Here is a 21,773-nt window from a genome sequence, read left to right as displayed (position 1 = left end):
TGTCCCTTAATTTGAGGGAGGTTATTGATTCTGGTCTACTAGCATCTAGATCAAAGTTGAGCCTTCACTGAGCACCGTGGCTCACACTTGTAATTCCAGTGCTTTGAGAGGCTGAGGCAGGTGGCCTGTCGACCCTGAGAGTTTGAGACCAGCCTGGGCAACACAGTGAGAACCCATCTCTCCTAAAAATAAACAGATAGCTGGGTGTGGTGGCGCATGCACCTGTAGTCCCAGCTACTCAGGAGGATGAGGTGGGAGGATTACTTGAGCCCAGGAGGTTGAGGCTGCGGTGAGCTATGATTGTGTCAGTGTTGCACTCCAGCCTGGGTGACAGAAGGAGACCCTGTCTCAAAACACATGGAAGACAGTAAGAGAAATCATGCCCTAGGGAGAGAGGTTGTGTTTGGTTTAAGGAGGAAAGAGAAACAAGTCAGATCTGGTCTGCGGGGCACCTTGGACGCAGGGCAGGAGTTGACACTAGCAGGATAGAAAGACATGCAATAATGGTCTCTCCTTCTTCCTTATGCATAAGGAGGCCTACCTGCTCCTGGGAGTGGCAAGGCCAACAAAGTGAGTGGTAGGTAGTGGCGCTTGAGCCAAGGCCAGTGTGGCACAGAGGTTAAGGAGGTTAAGTGCTCCAGGGTTGCGATCTAGCAGGCTAGGTTTGAAACCTGACTCCTGTGCTTATGGGCTATGTAAACTGAAGCAATTTACCTACCTGTCTTTTTTTTTTTTTTTTTTTTTGAAAGAAAGAAAGAAAAAGAATAAAGAAGAGGAGGAAAAAGGAAGAGAAAGGGAGAGAGAGAATGGGAGTATTGCTTTCTTGCCCTGGCTAGAATGCAGTTTAGTAATGGGTATTGAAAACCTCTTTTATACCAATAATTATACTTGATGTAAACAGGAAGGAATAAGGGAAGAAAATAACAAACGAGCAGCCAACCAATATTTCATTTAAACCTATGAAATGCTATGCGATTACTGAGGAGTGATTTACTTCCAATTATGTAGTCACTTATGGAATAGGTGTGAGGTGGTAATGTATGTTTTATGTATTTGAAGTGGAGAGTTCTATAAATGTTTATTAAGTTTACTTGTTCCGGGTCTGAGTTCAAGTCCTGGATGTCCTTGTTAATTTTCTGTCTCGTTGATCTATAAAATCGTTAGCTCTTCTTGTTACATTGATCCTTTTGCCATTATGTAATGTCCTTCTTTGCCTCTTTTGCTCTTTGTTGCTTTAAAGTCTACTTTATCAGAGGCGAGAATTGCATCTCCTGCTTTTTATTTGTTTATTTTTACTCTCTGATTGGTTGATAAATCTTCCTCCTTCTCTTTGTTTTGAGTCTTTGTGTATCGTTGCATGTGAGATGGGTCTGGATGCAGCATAGCAATGGGTTTTGGCTTTTTATCCAATTAGAATATATATAACTTTAATACTAGCATTTGATGCTAGCTGACTGTTTTGCCCATTAGTTAGTGTAAATTTTTCATTGTGTTAATGTTCTTTTCTTTTTGATATATTTTTGGAAAGGCTGATATTGGTTGTTCCTTTATATGTATAGTGCTTATTTCAGAAGCTCTTGTAAAGCAGGCCTGGTGGTGGTGAACTCTCTAAGTACTTGTTTGTTCACAAAGGATTTAATTTTTCCTTCGATTATAAAGCTTAGTTTGGCTGGATAGGAAATTCTGGGTTGAAAGTTCTTTTCTTTAAGGATGTTAAATATTGGTCCCCACTCTTTTCTGGCTTGTAGGGTTTCTGCTGAGAGATCTGCTGTAAGTCTGATAGGTTTCTCTTTATGGGTAACCTGACCTTTCTCTCTGGCTGCCCTTAGTATTTTCTCCTTCATTTCAACCCTAATAAATCTGGCGATTATGTGCCTTGGGGTTGGTCTTCTTGAAGAATATCTTTGTGGTGTTCTCTGTATTACCTGGAGTTGAATATTACCCTGCCTTGCCAGGTTGGGAAAGTTTTCCTGAATGATATCCTGAAGAGTATTTTCCAACTTGGATTCATTCTCTTCATCACATTCAGGTACACCTATCAAACGTAAATTAGGTCTTTTCACATAGTCCCATATTTCCTGGAGACTTTGCTCATTCCTTTTCATCCTTTTTTCTCCAATCTTGTCTTCTCGTTTCATTTCACTGAGCTGGTTCTCGACTTCTGATGTCCTTTCTTCTACTTGATCAATTCAACTGTTTAAACTTGTGCATGCTTTGCGAAGTTCTCGTGTTGTGTTTTTCAGCTCCATCAATTCACTTATATTCTTCTCTAAATTGTCCATTCTCGTTAACATTTCGTCAAACCTTTTTTCAAGGTTCTTAGTTTCTTTGCATTGGGTTAGAACAAGTTCTTTTAATTCACAGAAGTTTCTTATCACCCACGTTTTGAAGCCTGCTTCTGTTATTGGAACACACTCGTAATCTATTAAGCCTTGTTCCGTTACTGATGAGGAATTGCGATCCCCTGTAGAGGGAGAGGCATTCTGATTTTGAGTATTCTCTGCCTTTTTATGCTGATTTCTTCCCTTCATTATATATTTATCTGTCTGTTGTCTTTGTAATTACCGACTTTCTAACTTGGTCTCTGAGCAGACGTCCAACTTGTTGATTCCCAGCGCCAAAATCTGAGCAGTCCACTGTGCCGGCCAAAACAGCGGTGTTAAGATGGATGGTGCTTTTCTGCCCGGGAATCTCCGGACTCTGCACCAAAAACTGCTGTGCTAAGGCACCAGCAAAACCGCCGCGCCGGCCACAAGAGTTGCCCTGGCGACACGTGGGGCTCCTCTGCTGGGAATCTCCTGGTCCATGAGCAACAAATATTCGTCTGAAAGTGTGGCGTCCTCTCGTTCTCTGCGCTTTCACTGGGAGCTAGGAGCCCGAGCTGCTAGTGATCAGCCATCTTGGATCTCTCTCTCGCAATTTACCTACCTGTCTGAACCTCAGCTGCTTCCAATAGGAAATGAAGATCATAATATCTTCCCTATGTAAAACCCAAACTATCATTATTAGGCCAAGGGAGTGCTTCAGAAGGAAAGCAAAACAAAACTAACACTAAATCTAAGCATTTGTTATCCACAGTGTTTGCCATGCTAGCTACAATCTGGAAACAACCCATCCAATTAATTCAGGAAGAGTCAAAACCATTTACCTATTTGATAAAATATGTTACAGCTGTTCAATATTTTAATAATTACAAACTATGTGGCAATAGATGTGCTGGGTGACTCTGAAGGAAGAAACAGGAGACGTGGTCACTGTGCAGTGGAGTTAGAATCTTTAACAATGTGAGCTGTCATAGGATTAACAGTTAAAGTAAGTGGTACAGATTAGGAGTGATTTACAAACTTGGGTATGACCTGGTGGCCTGGATAGGTCAAGAAAGAGTTATGGAACAGGACAGATTGAGCTGGGCCTGGAAACTGGATAGAATTTGTGTCAAGTATGAAAGCCTAATTCATGTAGAGGATACAGAAGGAAGCTCCATTATGTGGAGAGAGGATACTCAGAGAACAGGCAGGAGACTGGACTGGCTCAAGCAGAGGTTACATGCCAGGACAAAGTCATAAACTGAGGCCAAAGTCATGGAGAATCCTGAATGCCATACTGAATAGTCTGAACTTTATACCATAAGCCTTTTGAATGAAAGAAAGCAACATCTGAAGACAAACTGGAAGCACTGCCGAAAAGCAGTCATCCCTCACATAGAGATGAGGGTCTGATACAAGAAATATTTAGAATGTTGCACCATTTTCTTCTTTTGTTCTAATTCATGTGGTTTTTTCCCCACCCCCTTTCCATCTGTTTTTCACATTATTCTCTTTCTGAACTGCTATGGGCTACCAATTTCTGCTGACCTAGAGTTCTCATCAGTTCCTCCCATTCCCTTAACAGGTGCCTGGCGTCATCTCCAGGCCTTGCCTCTGGGCCAGGCAGTGTGGAAGGAAGCATTTGCTGGGAAGCAGTATGGCCAGGACCCAGAAGGAAAAGACCTTTCTCCCTCATTGCTTCTATCAGTCACTGCCCCCACAGCTGGGATGGGGCATGACTTTAAACTACTCAAAACTGAAAGGCAAGGAGGAGTGTGCCTCTGCCGCCAGTGTGCCTCAGGTCAGCTCACAGCACTGTCTACACCGCAAGAGCCAATATTTGAAAATGGCTGCTGCAAACCTTACCTTCTCTCAGGAGGTGGTGTTGCAGCGAGGGCTGCCCAGCATTCCTTACAGCCAGTACAGCTTTGACCACCTCTACAACACCGATGGCATCATCCCCACTCCCCGGATCAGGAAGGCCTGGCCTCAGAAACCTGTTAGCTTCAAGTTCCTGGGTTCCTCAAGTCCCTTAGCAGGAGACACCTCCCTGGCGGCGAAGACAGAAAGCTCTGCCAATCCTGAAAAGAAGCTGAAGAAATTAAAGCCAGCAGGCGCTGTCTGGGAATCACCCCGCCCTCCCATCCAGTGTCCCTGCATGCATCCAGATAGTCTAGGTCGGCCGCCTTCTCCAGATGTGAACCTGGAGGACAAAGAAGCCTGGCTTTCGCCTCCTGAGAAGGAGGCCAGAGCATGGGAGGACACTGTGCTGGAAAAGCTGAACAAGCGCACAGCCCAGTGGATCCAGAACAAGCGTCCTCAAAGGCCTGGGGCATCCCCCAGCAAGTGGCAGAGCTTCCTGCGCCAGCAGTACAACTGGAGTCACATCTGGGATGAGCTTACCTCCTCCAGCGACCTGGAGCTCCTGAAACAGCTGGAGGCAGAAGAGACAGCAGAGTTTGAGAATCAAGGTGTCATCCCTCCCCCACAGGAAAAGAAAAAGCCAGAACTGCTGCTTCCTGCTTACTACAGGTATACTGGCCAGGGCCCCAAGCACACCCTTGATAATCCCTGACTCCCCTTCAGGGACTCCCAGGTGGACTCACACTTCCGATTTCGGAATGCACTCTCCCATCAGCCTCATGTTCTCCACCAGCAGCCTGCTCTCTGAGAGCTCTGCAAAGTAAGGTTTCTCAGTCTGCACTGCTGACATTCTGGGTTGGATAATTTTTGTTGTGGGAGCTGCCCTATGCATTATAGGATGCTAGCAGCATCCCTGACTTATACTCATCAGAGCACAACCTCCTAGCTGTGATGACCAAAGATGTCTCAGACACTGCCAAGTGTCTCCAAGAGGGACAAAATCATTCCCAGCTGGGAACCACTGCTCTTAAAGGGATTGGTTCCCAACCTTCTCCAGCAGACTTAGCCATCAGACTGCTGGTCTAGTTACCATCTAGGTGCTCCCAGAAATGTATCCTATGAGGCAAGAACCTCATAGCACTGAGTGGTCCTGCCTCACTCTGAATAAGGAACCAGGGTGTCACTGACTCAAAAACTGACTAGCTACAGGACAGAGAACCAGACAACCTGAGAGAAAAAGATGAGTACCTGTTTCTCAGATTGCTTCCATCTCATTTATAGCTAGAGGGAAGATGAGCTATTACACTATCCCTGATTCCCAAGAGTGAACTAAAAATAAGTGGAAATCCATTTATTCATTTGTTAGACAAATATAAACTATGTTCTTGCTACTTTCCATGTACTCTGCAAAGTGCTGGGAATACAATGTAAAAGCGACAGACACAGACATGCACCTTTAAGGAGCTTACAGCCTGTCCAGCAGGTGGATGGACATTAAATAACCACACACAGAATAGACAGAGTGGGATGACGTAGGAGGTGGGTTCCCTTCCCCAAGGCCATGCAGCCTCTAAGGGCACGAATGTTAAGAAAGGGTTATGCTGGAGCACAGCCGCTTTGCCATGCTGCCTGGTGGCTGCAGAAGGTGTGGATCCTTCAATAGCTGGGCAAGGCGGCTGTAGACAGGCCCTTCTGGCACCTCCACATTCAACTGGCACCATGGGGACAAGGCTAAAAGTTAAAATAGGTGTTCTGCAACGTTCACGTGTGTAAGAGCTGAGCTTAAAGAGGAAAGGAAATGAGCTGTGGATCTAATGGAAAGGGGGATCCACCTCCTACTCTTTCCCACTTTTCCCTCCTTTCTCACCCTTGCCAAGATTGCCCAGTTACTTCCCACAAGCAGAGACAGTTGAAATCATGCCCGGCAACAAGACCACTGAGGATATCCATGAAAAGATGAGCATCTCCCAGCCCCAAAACCAGAGCTACTTTCGCCAGGTGAATCACCAAGCTGGAAAGTTTGCCTACTCCACAGACAACACCTTTGAACAGGAGATTTACTTTGGTAATAGAGCTGGGCCCCTGTGGTAGGGGCAGAGGAGGACATGGGCCAGGGAGATGGAAGGTCACTGGGGCCTAGAAACAGTTGTGGGTATGGACAAGAGGCCCTGGATGACCCTGGTTTTCATGTTCATGACCCAGCACCCATACTAGCACAGGAGTCGGGTTGGGAATGATATCTAATAGGGAGGGAACTGTTCTCTCTCCCTGCTTTATCTGTCCCTCCATCTTATTAAAGCGACAATGAAGGATGGAACTGTAAAGTAGGCAAGACTGGGAAAAAACAATCTCTTCTCTGTCTACCCTTCTCCCTTCTCTCACTTTGAAATATTCTCCCACCAATGTGCTATGTTGGAAAAAATTAGGGCTTTGGAGTCAGGCACATTGGGGTTTAAATCCTGGCTCAGTATTTTTTAGTAACTTTCAGTAAATTATATAATCCCTCTGATCCATAAGTACCTTATTTATGAAGTGATACTAACAAAAATGCACTTTGAGTAGATAAGAAAGCACCTGTAATGCTTCTTGTCCACTGTCTAAGGTGTTCAGTAAATGTTCACCACCTTCCCCTTCCCTGCTGCTGTCCTTTAGATGCCTGGGCTTCCAGGATACCTGATCTAGGCCTTCGTGTTCCAAGCTGTTTCTTCTTCCCAAGCCCCATCTTGTTCCTAAACTGCTGCAGCTGAAAGTCTTCTCAAAGTGTTTAACAAAATTACTCTAAGGATTCATGACTCATGGAATCAATAAGGTGCCTCTTTTTTAGTATCTAGCTTTTCGTAAGGGGTAAGGCCTCTAAGTGGTTATATAGGTTCTTTTCTTTTTTTTGAAACAGGGTTTCACTCCCATTGCTTACGCTGGAGTGCAGTGGTGCTATCTTCACTGCAACCGCCACCTCCTAGATTCAATAGATACTCCTGCCTCAGCCTCCCGAGTAGTTGCACCCAGCTAATTTTTGTAGAGACAGGGTCTCACAATGTTGCCCAGGCTGGTCTCGAACTCCTGACCACAAGTGATCCACCCGCCTCGGCATCCCAAAGTGCTGAGATTACAGGTGTGAGCCACAGCACCCGGCCCTGGGTTCTGCCTTAGGAAAAAAAACACCATCCTTGGCTCCCAGACCTCTAATGAGGCGACTAGCTATGACTTTTTTTTTCCCACAGACACTACGGTGACTTATCACTGTGATATTTCTAAGCAATGGTCACCTTCAAAGGATGCCCCAGAGTATGTTAGTCATGGATCCTAGGGGCTTAGATTAGGGTAAAAGGAAGTTGAGTCTGATCCTGGTGATTGGGAACCCAGGAAGAAAGGAAAGAGGGAGGTTTTAGGGAACTCACTATTTCTTTATCTGTTCACAGATGAAGTCCAGATCATCCACCAGATTGGTGCAAAGAGAGAACAGATTCTCCTGGAAAACCTAAATCAGTATAACAAGCAGCTATCTAAGGTCTTCCCTGAAACTCCAGAAAAGTGGAGTGCCCAGGCAATTCCTGAAGCACGTAAGGAGGAAGCTGATAATGGGGAAGGCAGGGGTTAAAAATGGGAATGTGGCTACTTCCCATCATTACCCCCCATTCATGTGCTAGCGCTCCCAGTTCATGGACTGAGGCACCATTAGCATCTAGGCAATCCCCTTTCTACCTACTAAAAATAATCTCACAATATTATAAAATACTAACTGTAACTAGGAAGAGCCTCACAGGAACATACATTGAGTTGAGACCTGATATAACTTAGGTATAACTAAGTGTTTTAGGGCCAATAGTTACCAACAAGGCAGCTTCTATTTCAATGCTAATAATAGGGGAAGTGCATCAAACTCCTGACCCAGCATTCTGCCCTTTTCCCTTGGGCTGGCTCTACCCTCCCACTCCACACTCAGCCCACCTATACCTGAACTTTCACAAGGTCATCATTCTTCACTCTGTAAGACAAAGAGAGAAGGGAGGTGGCCAAGAAATTAGCTTATGAAACAAAATGTGCATATCCTCCAGGAGACTCCATTTACCATGACACTATTCCTATATGCCAAGCATAGGTTTTATGGTACAAGGCCAGCACTTTGGAAGGCCAAGGCAGGTGGATTGCTTGAGCCCAGGAGTTCGAGACCAGCCTGGGCAACATGGCAAAACCCTCTCTGTACTAAAAATACAAAAAATAAGCCAGGCGTGGTGATGCACACTTGTAGTCCCAGCTACTGGAGGTCTGAGGTAGGAGGATCACTTGAGTCTGGGATATTGAGGGTGCAGTGAGCCCTGATCATGCCACTGCACTCCAGCCTGAGTGACAGAGTGAGACCCTGTATTAAAAAAAAAGCAAAGAAAATGAAAGAGTTCTTTTTTTGTTTGTTTTTGGAGACAGGGTCTTGCTTAGTAGCCCAGGCTGGAGTGCAGTGATATGATCATGGCTCATTGCAGCTTCGACCTCCCAGGCTCAAGCAATCCTCCCACCTCAGCTTCTCAAATACCTAGGGTCACAGGTGTGCACCCCACAACCAGCTAATTTTTAACTTTTTTAAAGATAGGGTCTCACAAAGTTGCCCAGGCTGGTCTTGAACTCCTAGCCTCAAGGGATCCTCCCACCTCAGCCTCACAAACAAAGTGCTGGGATTATAGGTATGAGCCACCGTGCCCCGCCAAGAGTCATTACTTTGTGTGCTCCCTTTAGATTGGCAGTCTCCAACCTTTTTGGCACCAGGGACCAGTTTCGTGGAAGACAATTTTCCCACAGACCAGTTGGGTGGGGACGGTTTCAGGATGAAACTGTTCCATCTCAGATCATCAGGCATTAGATTGTCATAAGGGGTGTGCAACCTAGATCCCTCACGTGCAGTTCACAATAGGGTTCACGCTCCTGTGTCAATCTAATGCCACTGATGATCTGACAGGAGGCAGAGCTCAGCAGTAATGCTTGCCTGCCTACCGCTCACCTCCTGCTGTGGTGGCCTGGTTCCTAACAGGCCGTGAACTGGTACAGGCCTGTGGCCTGAGGGTTATGACCCCTGCTTTAGATGACTGTTGATATGGAAGTTGGCTAGTGGATGTGTTTTTATCCATCTATAACCCAAAGGACTGGAACTAAAGTAAATGCTGGCAGTTGTATTTTTTTATTCCTATGGGGTTAAATACCAGAGATCTAAGACTTTCTCACCACAAGTCCGTTTTAACTCCTTGAGCAGAGGGATATAGGAGAAATGGGGTTAATTCAGCTAATTCTCACCTCTTCAAGAGGGAGAAGTCAGGGAGGGTCACAAGGCAAAGTGTGAGCTGGCCTGTTAGAGGTGGTTCCACAGCTCCCAGTTGCACACACCCTATCCCGCAAAAGAGGGAGGCCTCAGCAGAGTAGCTGAGTCCCCCAGCATGTCCAAGCTGGTGGGGACCATTTGGAGGAGATGCAATGTATGGGCATCTGTGCTAAACTTCTCTGGAGTCTCACAGGACTCTTTTTTTATTTTCTTGAGATGGAGTCTTGCTCTTTCACCCAGGTTGGAGTGCAGTGGCACAATCCCAACTCACTGCAAACTCCACCTCCCTGGTTCAAGCACTTCTTCTGCTTTGGCCCGAGTAGTTGGGATTACAGGCGCCCACCACCAGGCCTGGCAAATTTTTGTATTTTTAGTAGAGACGGGGTTTCACCATGTTACTAAGGCTGGTCTCAAACTCCTAACCTCAAGTGATCCCCCCGCTTCAGCCTCCCAAAGTGCTGGGATTACAGGCGTGAGCCACCATGCCACGCCTCACAGGACTCTTTTTGTGTTATGCCTTCCTTGCTCAAAGGAAGAACTGATTCAGAGCAAATCTAAAGATGTTAAGAGTTGGAATGAAATCTTGGAAAAAAACAGAAATGGCTGATAGTGACTGATTAGAACATGAGACTAATAGGCGTATAAATGATGAGTTTAGTACGTCTGGAAATGTTTTTATCATTTTCCCTTCCCCTTCTCCATACAGCTTTTTTCTGAGAAAGAGGCTTTCTAAACTTGACACCATGAAAAACATTAAGTTCAGAAAACATAACAACTGTAGCTTTAAAATATAACTAGCCAGGCTCAGTGACTCATGTCTGTAACCCCAGCACTTTGGGAGGCCAAGGTGGGTGGATCACTAAGTCAGGAATTTGAGACCAGCCTGGCCAACATGGTGAATCCCCGTCTTTACTAAAAATACAAAAATTAGCTGGGCGTGGTGGCACGAACCTACTCGGGAGACTGAGGCAGGAGAATCATCTGAACCTAGGAAGTGGAGGTTGCAGTGAGCCGAGATTGCACCATTGCACTCCAGCCTGGGTGACAGTGTGAGACTAGGTCTCTAAATAAATAAATAAATATCTAATATTTATGGTTTCTTCTGTTCTCAAATTTGTTGTCATGAGGAAAAACTCAGAGATGTTAAAATCTTTAAAATTTTACATCTTTTAGCACCATTACTCTCCCCAAATTAAAAACGTTAAAAGGAAAACTTAATATGTTAGAAATGAATGGCCAATGATACTAAATTGCAACATATCAAATACTGATGTTTATGAGCAAATCTCATTGTGTATAAACATAACTGTGTTCCTAAAGATTTAGGTTCCTAAAGATAACCTTTAAAAGGTGTGCAGATATCTCACTTTCCCCCTACAAATCTCTCGCCTCCATCATCACGATAGCTTACCATGTCTGTGGTCAGGACTGTCCATAATTCCGTGTCCTTGTACTCAGTTCCCTACATACTCGTGGGAAAATTCACTCTTGAGGGTTTTGTTTTGCTTTGGTATTAGTCAGGAATAGGAATGGGATGCAAGCTAGGGCCACTGTGTGGCAGGGCCTAGGGCAGTGGAGTGAGAAGACCTCACACTACCATGGTGCTCAGCTTGCAGACCTGTGCAAGGAGCCCTATGCTGGACTGCTTTGCCCACCCCTGACAAGGATATGCTGCTGCAGGTGGGTGAGGAGGATGTGCCTATTAAGACCCGGAGATTGAAGAGGCAGGCACAATTACTGGAGGAGGACGTAACCTGGGAACTGACGGTCCTGCGGAGGATGTTGCAGGAATGGAAGACTGCCTGGGCTCTGAGTGAGTGAAGGGAGGTCCTGAGATACTGTATGTATTTGTGAGAGGTGGTTCTGATCTTGGACTAGGCTTTCTCAATTTTTGAAAATCCATCCCTCCTTTGCGAAATGTAAAGATCTGGTTGCCTCATTAAGGCTAGACTAGATAAGAGCCTTTGGGGGCTAGGCATAGTGGCTCACACCTGTAATCTCAGCACTTTGGGAGGCCGAGGTGGGTGGATCATGAGGTCAGGAGATCAAGACCAGCCTGGCCAATATGGTGAGACCCTGTCTCTACTGAAAATACAAAAATTAGCTGGGCGTGGTGGCATGTACCTGTAGTCCCAGCTACTCAAGAGGCTGAGACAGAAGAATTGCTTGAGCCTGGGAGGTAGAGGTTGATCGTGCCACTGCATTCCAGCCTGGGCAACAGAGCAAGACTCTGTCTCAAAAAAAAAAGCCTTTCACACAGTGGGTATTAGATGAACTTTGGTTAACATATATCTGGGTGCTTTTTGCACAAGTGGGTATTACTTCAATAATTTGTGGAAACTCATTACACTGAACACTCTTCAGAGGCAGGGACCCTATCTTTTTTTTTTTTTTCAACATGGAATTTTGCTCTGTTATCTAGGCTGGAGTGCAATGGCACTCTATCTTGGCTCACTGCAACCTCTACCTCCCAGGTTCAAGTGATTCTCCTACCTCAGCCTCTTGAGTAGCTGGGACTACATGCATGCGCCATATTGTCTGGCTAATTTTTGTGTTTTTAGTAGAGACAGGATTTCACCAGGTTGGCCAGACTGGTCTTGAACTCCTGACTTCAGGTGATCCACCTGCCTCAGCCTCCCAAAGTGCTGGGATTGCAAGTGTAAGCCACCACACCCGGGCCACTCTATCTTATTAATTTCCAAACATTATGCTCAGTAAATGATGGATGAAGGGAATAACAAAATATGCTGCCCAACCATTGTCCATGTCGTAGTTGACTGCAGTATAAACAATCCCTCTCCAAAATTCATTTGTAGAGTTGGGGCTATTCTTTTTTTTTTTTTTTTTCCCCCAAGACAGAGTCTTGTTCTGTCACCCAGCCTGGAGTGCAATGGCACAATCTCAGCTCACTGCAACCTCAGCCTCCCAGGTTCAAGCAATTCTCCTGCCTCCTCCTCCCAAGTAGCTAGGAGTACAGGTGCCCACCACTGGACCTGGCTAATTTTTGTATTTTTAGTAGAGATGGAGTTTTACCATGTTGGCCAGGCTGGTCTCAAACTCTTGACCTCATGATCTGCCCCCCTTGGCCTCCCAAAGTGCTGGGATTACAGGTGTGAGCCACCACACCCAGCCCAGAGTTGGGGCTATCCTATACCTACTTTGCCTTCAAAGATATGAGAGTAGAAGTCTGAGTGCCTGGGGCAAAGTAATGGCCTGGCAAGGACTGTTGAAAGCTATGGTATTTGAGAACTCAATGCTGCCGGCTTTCAGAACATGATAGATAAGCTTAGCGCAGGAAAAGGAGAGGTGATCCACTAGGTAAACTGGATCAGATCAACAACAACAACAAAAACTGAAGGAAGCACCTACAGATAGTAGGAGCTTTGAAATAAAAGTCTGATACCTGCCAAAAGAATAGTTAGCAACTAAAATGAGGAAGATGTTGAAAGCCAGATGGAAGTGCCCTCAAAGACAAAGAACCTAATGAAAACCACAATAATGAACATTTATTGAACCTTTATTATCTTGCCAGGCATTTTGCTAAACACTTTGTCTAGCTGACTCATTTAACACTAAGATTAACTCAATATGTGGGTTCTATCTAGTATTATGCCTGTATTACAAATAAGAAATCTCAGGCTCAGAGAGGTTAAGTAATTTATCCACGGTCACACAGCTAATAATTGTGAACCCAAACCAGGTATGTCTGAAAACAAAGTACCCTTAACTACTTTGTTTTATGGTCGCTTTTATTTTCCAGATGGTTACAACAAAAAGTTATTTAAGGAAAGAGATAGATATGATGGGATTGGGAGAAGTTTTGTCTGGGAACTTAACTGAAAGGGTACATGGATCATCAGAGAAATAACTCCCTAGGGTGCAGTGGCTCACGCCTGTGGGAGGCCGAGGTGGGTGGATCACGAGGTCAAGAGATCGAGACCATCCTGGTCAACATGGTGAAACCCCGTCTCTATTAAAGATACAAAAAATTAGCTGGGCATGGTGGCGCGTGCCTGTAATCCCAGCTACTCAGGAGGCTGAGGCAGGAGAATTGCCTGAACCGAGGAGGCGGAGGTTGCGGTGAGCCAAGATCGTGCCATTGCACTCCAGCCTGAGTAACAAGAGCGAAACTCCGTCTCAAAAAAAAAAATAATAATAACTCCCTAAAGACCCTGTCTCTGGGTCCTTTAGTCTCTGAGCTAATGTTTTGCTTGAATTATTCTGGGTGAAGGCAGACTTCTTGTCACCTGCCTGCAGCACCATATCTAATCCTAACCAGGTGGTTCTCTTCTCATTTCCCTCACTGAGGCTCAGTCATAGAGTGGCACCATGAGACAGTAGAGAACCTGCTTCGGAGCTTGGCAGACCTGCATGACGGCATTCGGATCCAAGCTATCACCACATGTGCCACAGCTGCTGTGGAACGGCCCCGGATTGCCACCAGCCAGAGGGACTCAGGTGAGAGCCAAAGCTGAACTGCTTGAGAACATAAGCAACTCATAAAGCCATGGAACATCTGAAGTGGTAAGGGCCTGAAGCTTATCCGAGATCATTTTACAAATGTGGAAACCAAGATTGGCCTATATAAACATGCTTATAAGCAATAGGGATGAGATTAAAATTCCAGACTTCTAGTCCAGTAATTTTTGAACTACATTTAATCACCTTTTGTTTGCTCAGTGGCCTGCAGGGAAGTTAACATTTCCCACCTTGAAGATCCCATTCTTTTTTTTTTTTTGATAGAGACTGTGTCTTGCTTTGTTGACCAGTCTAGTCTTGAACTTCTGGCCTCAAATGATTCTCCCACCTCAATCTCCCAAACTGCTGGGATTACAGGTGTGTGAGCCACTGTTCCCAGTCAAGATGCCTTTTTTTTTTTTTTTTTTTTTTTTTTTTTAGACAGAGTCTCGCTGTCTTGTCCAGGCTGGAGTGCAGTGGCGTAACTGCAACTTCCGCCTCCTGGGTTCAAGCAATTCTCCTGCCTTAGCCTACCGAGTAGCTGGGACTACAGGCGTGCACCACCATGCCCGGCTAATTTTTTTGTATTTTTAGTAGAGACAGGATTTCACCATGTTGGCCAGGCTGCTCTCGAACTCCTGACCTCAAGTGATCTGCTCGCTTCAGCCTCCCAAAGTCCTGGGATTACAGGTGTGAGCCACCGTGCCCAACAAAATCTTAAAATACGAGTCACAGGCTCAGCTGTGCCACTTCCTGGGAAGTCAGCTAACCTCTCTGAGCTTCAAATTCCTTATCTATAAAATGAGGTAGACAAAGAGATTAATAAAACCTTTCCCCTTCCTACTTGAGAATTTGAGCTTCAGTTAAATGCCCACCTATTCCCCTAAAAACCTTGTAAGAACTATCTTTATAGGCAACACTGGTTATGATATAAACTCTGACTGATACATTACATTGGGACTGGGAACAACTATAAGTGAAATGTAAATACTTGATAGGGACACCATAGTTTGGGCCTCCCTGGATGCTGTAACTTAGGCAGGCCTTTTTTGGACCCTAGAATTGTGTCTATGGAGTTTTCATAAGAGTATTAGTTCCTGTAAAGCATAAATTTACCCAGTGAATGAACAGGCTCCTGTGCTGTCCCCAAAGGGCTTTGTGGAATGCTCAAGACAGCCTCAAGAACTCCAGCCAAGGCCGGGCGCAGTGGCTCACACCTGTAATCCTAGCACTTTGGGAGGGCAAAGCGGGTGGATCACCTGAGGTCAAGAGTTTGAGACCAGCCTGGCCAACATGGTGAAACCTCGTCTCTACTAAAAATAAAAAAATTAGCCATGCGTGGTGGCAGGTGCCTATAGTCCCAGCTACTTGGGAGGCTGAGGCAGGAGAATCACTTGAAACCAGGAGGCGGAGGTTGCAGTGAGCCAAGACTGCACCATTGCACTCCAGCCTTGGCAACAAGAACAAAAACTCTGTCTCAAAATAATAATAATAATGGTACTCCAGCCAAAAGGGATGCCTGATGCTGCTGCCCTGTTGACAAACTAAGGTTCTGTCCCATATGCTTCTGCTGCCATATATGGGCCATGACAGTCCCCATATGCTTCTGCTGCCATATATGGGCCATGACAGTCTAATGAACTTTAATGTTTAGTTGAACCAAAAATGACTCCCTGGTGAGCTCTGCAATGATACCTGCCTTGCCTAATTCAACCAAGGTTGGAAGACAGTGAGATAATCAATGTGAAAACACTATATTATATAAGTAAATGGCAAAGCACTACCTAAATATAATTGTTCTTAAAAATATAAAGGCTCCTGGGGCAAATTGGTTGCTTTTAATCACTAAAACTAATGGTGTAGTTCACTGTAGCCTCACTGGAAATATTCTTCTTCAGTTTGACTATAGCTCTTTAGAGGACAGATGATAAAGGATTGGAACTGGCATACCAGCACAGAGGTGAGCTTTAACCCTTTTGAGCATAAAGTCCTGCCCATCTCAAGGGCTCAGCTAAACTGTAATTATATTACATAGCCCTAAGCAACTGCAACTGGGACTGAGGTTGGCCACCACGTGGTTGTGGAAAGGAAGCTGTGTGTGAGAAAAGCAAAGGGGCTAGTACTATCTTACCTGGCTCTTTTGATCACAGGCAAGACTATCCAGGACTTGCCAGAGGTTCTACTGCCTGCCCTAGAGGCTGCTCTTTGTGACAAGAATGCCAATGTGCGGATGGCAGCAGCAATATGCCAATATGCCATACAGTCACATAATCCCCTTGCCCGGAACATCATGCAGACTGCCCTTCTGAAGGGTGAGTAACTCTGTTACTTCTGACCTGGAAATATGGGATAAAGAGACATCTCACTTTCAGCTTTCCCAGTCCTTTCCTCTCCACTATCATGCTCTGTGTTGTCTGCTGTATTGGATTTGGATTTCTGTTAGAATATCTGAAAATTAGGGCCAGACACTGTTGCTCACACCTGTAATCCCAGAACTTTGGGAGGTCAAGGCAAGAAGATTGCCTGAGCCTAGGAGATCTAAACCAGCCTGGGCAACATAACAAGACCACATCTCTATAAAAAAAATTTAAAAATTAGAGGTGTGGTAATGTGTTCCTGTAGACCCAGCTACCTGGGATGCTGAGGCAGGCCTACATATACATGCTTATGAGAGTTGGCTTGAGACCAGGGAGTTGAAGCTGCAGTAAGCTGTGACGGTGCCACTGTACTCCAACCTGGGTGACAAAGCAAGACGGTCTCTAAAAAAAAGAAAAAAGAAAATTTGCTCTTCCTCCTAGGTACTTTAACAAAACAGGTACACTGCCACCAAGTGGTAGCTGGACTAATTTTTTTTTTTTTTTTTTTGAGATAGAGTCTAGCTCTTGTTGCCCAGGCTGGACTGCAATGGCACGATCTCCGCTTACCACAACCTCCGCCTCCCAGGTTCAAGCAATTCTCCTGCCTCAGCCTTCCAAATAACTGGGATTACAGGCATGCACCACCACGCCTGGCTAATTTTATATTTTTAGTAGAGATGGGGTTTCTCCATGTTGGTCAGGCTGGTCTCAAACTCCTGACTTCAGGTGATCTGCCCACCTGGGCCTCCCAAAGTGCTGGGATTATAGGCGTGAGCCACTCCACCCAGTGTGGACTAAACTTTTAATAGATGCACTTGATTAGAGACCATGACTTCTTTCACATTTTCATTGAAAAGATGACATAAAAATATTAAATACTTTTTTTTTTTTGAGATGGAGTCTCGCTCTGTTACCCAGGCTGGAGTGCAGTGGTGCGATCTCGGCTCACTGCAACCTCTGCCTCCCAGGTTCAAGCAATTCTCCTGCCTCAGCCTCCTTAGTAGCTGGAACTACAGGCACATGCCACCATGCCTGACTGGTTTTTGGTATTTTTAGTAGATATGGGGTTTTGCTGTATTAGCCAGGATGGTCTTGATCTCCTGACCTCATGATCCACTCACCTCAGCCTCCCAAAGTGCTGGGATTACAGGCATGAGCCACCACACCCAACCAGTACTCTTAGAAAATTTCAAAAAAAAAAAAAAAACATTACCGCCTGAACACGTCTTTCATTTCTTGCACATTAACTTCCAGGCCCTGTCCACATGTTCTTAGAGTTATATAACCAAAAAGGCTCTAAGATGATAGGCCCAGGGTGCCTAAGTGCTATCTCCAAGAGATAGGCTGTTCTTTGCCTTGACAAGGAAAACTGGCTGACTGGTTTGGCCTTCTGCACATAGATACTCAACAGTTTAATTCCTCTGTATTTTTTTTTTTTTCAGACAGAGTTTCGCTCTTGTTACTCAGGCTGGAGTGCAATGGCACGATCTCGGCTCACCGCAACCTCTACCTCCTGGGTTCAGGCAATTCTCCTGCCTCAGCCTCCTGAGTAGCTGGGATTACAGGCACGCACCACGATGCCCAGCTAATTTTTTGTATTTTAAGTAGAGACGGGGTTTCACCATGTTGACCAGGATGATCTCGATCTCTTGACCTCGTGATCCACCCACCTTGGCCTCCCAAAGTGTTGGGATTACAGGCGTGAGCCACTGCGCCTGGCTAATTCCTCTGTATTAAGAAAACCTCTCACCCCAGCCTTCCTAATCTTTAGGGGGAAAACAACTGCATCTCTCAGCTAGGCTAAAATGCCTTATGGCTCTGTTTCCTAACAAGAGCCATTAGGATTTAACTTTTCAGGTTGAGATTTTTAGTTTATATTTTAAATCTTGATACGATTCTTTTTTTTTTTTTTTTTTAAGACAGAGTTTCACTCTTGTTGCCCAGGCTGGAGTGCAATGGTGTGATCTTGGCTCACTGCAACCTCCACCTCCCAGGTTCAAGCAATTCTCCTGCCTCAGCCTTCCGAATAGCTGGGATTACAGGCATGTACCACCATGCCCAGCTAATTTTTGTATTTTTTGTAGAGACAGGGTTTTACCATGTTGGCCAGGCTGGTCTCGAATTCCTAACCTTAGGTGATCCACCTGCTTTGGCCTCCCAAAGTGCTGGGATTACAGGCGTGAGCCACTGTGCCCAGCCAATATAATTCTTCTAAATATGGTTTAAATAAGAAGTTGTGCCGGGTGTAGTGGCTCACGCCTATAATCCCAGCACTTTGGGAGGCCGAGTTGAGTGGATCACCTGAGGTCAGGAATTCAAGACCAGCCTGATCAACATGGTGAAACTCCGTATCTACTAAAAATACAAAAATTAGCCGGGCATAGTGGCGGGCTCCTGTAATCCCAGCTACTCGGGAGGCTGAGGCGGGAGAATTGCTTGAACCTGGGAGGCAGAGGTTGTAATGAGCCGAGATCACGCCATTGCACTCCAGCCTGGGCAACAGAGCAAGACTCAGTCTCAAAAAATATATAAATAAGTAAATAAGAAACTGAATTTGTAGACTGAGTGGGGTATAAGGAAGTGAGGTTCAGGTGGGTAGCAGCCTTGGGTATCAATCCAAAGGGGGAAAACACATCACCATTCTGAACTCTTTTTCACCCAACTGTGGCAGGTAACAGTGTGGATAGCTGGGCTGCAGCTCAGTGCTTGGCTCTGGAAGGTACTGCCACTTACTCTGTGATTAACAGGATCCTCCACCAGCTGTTTACAAAGAAGAATGAGGACACCGAGGAACAGTCTTATATCCTCCTGAGCCATCTGAGTGAGAAGACAGTATGTGTCCATTACAGGGTCAGAGAAACAGTTTTGGGGAACAATTAGATCTTTAAGGTCAGTGAATGTAAGCAATCTAAAATGCAACTGGGGCCAGGGGCAGTGGCTCACCCCTGTAATCCCAACACTTTGGGAGGCCAAGGCAGATGGATCACTTGAGGCCAGGAGTTCGAGACCAGACTGACCAACACGGGTGAAACCCCGTATCTACTGAAAATACAAAAGTTAGCCAGGTGCAGTGGCGCACACCTGTAGTCCCAGCTACTCAGGAGGGTAAGGCATGAGAATTGCTTGAGCAGTGAGCTGAGATCACGCTACTACATTCCAGCCTAGTAAATAGAGCAAGACTCTATCTCAAACAAATAAAATAAAATAAAGTAAAATGAAATAAAATAAAATGCAGCTGGGCCGGGCACGGTGGCTCACGCCTGTAATCCCAGCACTTTGGGAGGCTAAGAGCATCTATTTAGTCCAGGAGTTCAAGACCAGCCTGGGCAATATAGTGAGACCCTGTCTCTACAAAAAAAGAAACAAAATTAGACAGGCATGGTGGTGTATGCTTGTAATCCTAGCTACTCAGGAGGCTGAGGTGGGAGGATCACTTGAGCCTGGCAGGTTTAAGGCTGCAGCGAGCTGAGATTGCACCACTGTATGCCAGCCTAAGTGACAGAGTAAGACCCTGTCTCAAATAATTAATTAATTAGTTAAATAAAATGCAGCTGGTTGGGTTGATGATCTCAAGCATAAGGTGGAATAAGCATGAGTAAACATGGGTGTAGAGGTATATACAAGGGGAAGTCACAACAGTTAGCTGAGAGAAAAGTGAGAATTGGGTTGCAAATTGTCTCTGTTTGCATATGGAAGAAGAGTTGTGGCACGTAGAATTTGCTTCTGCTAGAAGTTTACCAGTGTAAACTGCAGAGACCTACATTGTGGTCAGTTACTTTCAATAGCAATGTGAAAGTTACAAGATCGAGGCATATAAAAATCATTTAAGGGGTAAAAATATTTAAAGTTAGGAAACAAAGGTCTCAGTTTTCTGTTTAGATTTTTAAATTTGTATTTTGTTCCCTAATTTATGATCCCAGAGTCAGCTTGCTGAGATGGAAACATGCCCTATCTCTTGTAAACCCTGGTGACATTAATTATGCAGGATGCCATGTCAGAATGTAACTTCAAGGTTCTAGTATCTCTAACAGTGATTGTGAATATCCATACAAGTCTTCCATTTCCTCAGACGCTGATACACACCATGCTTGCTGTGGAGCTGAACAGCCATCAATGGAGGAACCGCATTGTGGCCTGCCAGGCTTTCTCCCGGATCAGCGGAAATGTCTGCTTGGTAAACCTCTTTCTTTTTCTCCAGGACAGAAAACCTAAGAGAGGCTGAGCTACAGAGGCCTTCTACTTTTTGCTGCTATCTAGTATCCCATACCTACCAAACAGATCTCTGTTCCCACATCACTACTTCTTACGTCTAGCCCAGAATTATCTTCAAATGACAACATGTCTGTCTGTGAAGCCAATGCTTCTCAATGCGGTGGTAGTCCACAAACTGTTGGTAACTGATCCACAATGAAATAGCACAAAAACTGACAGGAGTTTAGAAACTTTTATAGTAATTTGACATTGCCTCAACATCAACAGACTTCATCAGTCAATGGCGCATTCCCCCCGCAAATTGGTCCTTCATCAAAGACCGTTCTAGAAGCACTGACTTAAACTACCCAAAAACCCATCTACAGGAGTGTCTGTGCTGGTTCTCTGAGTGTTCAACACACACATATAAAACATAGTCCCAGCCGGGCACAGTGGCTCACACCTGTAATCTCAGTACTTTGGGAGGCCGAGGCAGGTAGATCACCTGAGGTGAGGAGTTTGAGACCAGCCTGGCCAACATGGTGAAACCCCATGTCTACTAAAATGCAAAAAGTAGCCAGGTGTGGTGGCATGCACCTGTAATTCTAGCTACTTGGGAGGCTGAGGCATGAGAATCGCTTGAACCCGGGAGGCGGAGGTTGCAGTGAGCCAGTATCACACCACTGCACTCCAGCCTGGACAACAGAGCGAGACTCTGTCTCAAAACAACAACAAAAAACATAGTCCCAGCTTTCACAAAATTAACACTATGGTAGGAACAACAAGACCAATATATACAGATGATTCAAGAACAAGCAATAAATATAAGGTACTCTTTTAAAACTTTTCAGAAAGAGAGAGATACGTGTGGGCTAAACTTATTGGTTAAAGTTCTGTGAAGAGGCGCGGTGGCTCATGCCTGTAATCCCAGCACTTTGGGAGGCAAGGCAGGTGGATCATTTGAGACCAGGAGTTCAAAACCAGACTGGCCTTCATGGCAAAACCCTGTCTCTACTAAAAATACAAAAATTAGCTGGACATGGTGGCGCATGCCTGTAATCCCAGCTACTCGGGAGTCTGAGGCAGGAGAATCGCTTGAATCTGGAAGGCGGAGGTGGAGGTTTCAGTGAGCCAAGATCACACCACTGCATTTCAGCCTGGGTAAAAGAGGTAGACTCCATCTAAAAAAAAAAAAAAAAAAAAAAGGTCTGTGAAGAAGTGTGGGGCTCAGCTAGAACTAAAGAGGGAATTCCAGGCAACACCTTGTTTTTGCCATTATTTTCCAATCATCTT

The 21,773-nt window shown here is 45.2% G+C and overlaps 1 protein-coding gene across 1 annotated transcript in view; it reads left to right on the top strand.

The window, feature by feature from the left end:
- The first annotated feature begins 3,953 nt into the window (after positions 1–3,953).
- HEATR4 (HEAT repeat containing 4) overlaps positions 3,954–21,773 on the top strand; it is a 37,668-nt gene continuing 19,848 nt past the window's right edge. The window contains exons 1-8 of the mRNA XM_064374491.1: positions 3,954–4,838; positions 6,047–6,234; positions 7,589–7,729; positions 11,084–11,287; positions 13,789–13,932; positions 16,083–16,244; positions 18,961–19,121; positions 20,359–20,463. Of these exons, the coding sequence (XP_064230561.1) occupies positions 3,964–4,838; positions 6,047–6,234; positions 7,589–7,729; positions 11,084–11,287; positions 13,789–13,932; positions 16,083–16,244; positions 18,961–19,121; positions 20,359–20,463 (1,980 nt within the window). The 5' untranslated portion in view covers positions 3,954–3,963. The remainder of the gene's footprint in view (positions 4,839–6,046; positions 6,235–7,588; positions 7,730–11,083; positions 11,288–13,788; positions 13,933–16,082; positions 16,245–18,960; positions 19,122–20,358; positions 20,464–21,773) is intronic.

This window comes from Aotus nancymaae, unplaced genomic scaffold, assembly GCF_030222135.1.
Source record: "Aotus nancymaae isolate 86718 unplaced genomic scaffold, 86718_ANA_hifiasm-v0.15.2.pri h1tg000011l, whole genome shotgun sequence".
NCBI classification, from domain to species: Eukaryota; Metazoa; Chordata; class Mammalia; order Primates; family Aotidae; genus Aotus; species Aotus nancymaae.
This window is presented reverse-complemented; position numbering and strand designations above follow the sequence as displayed.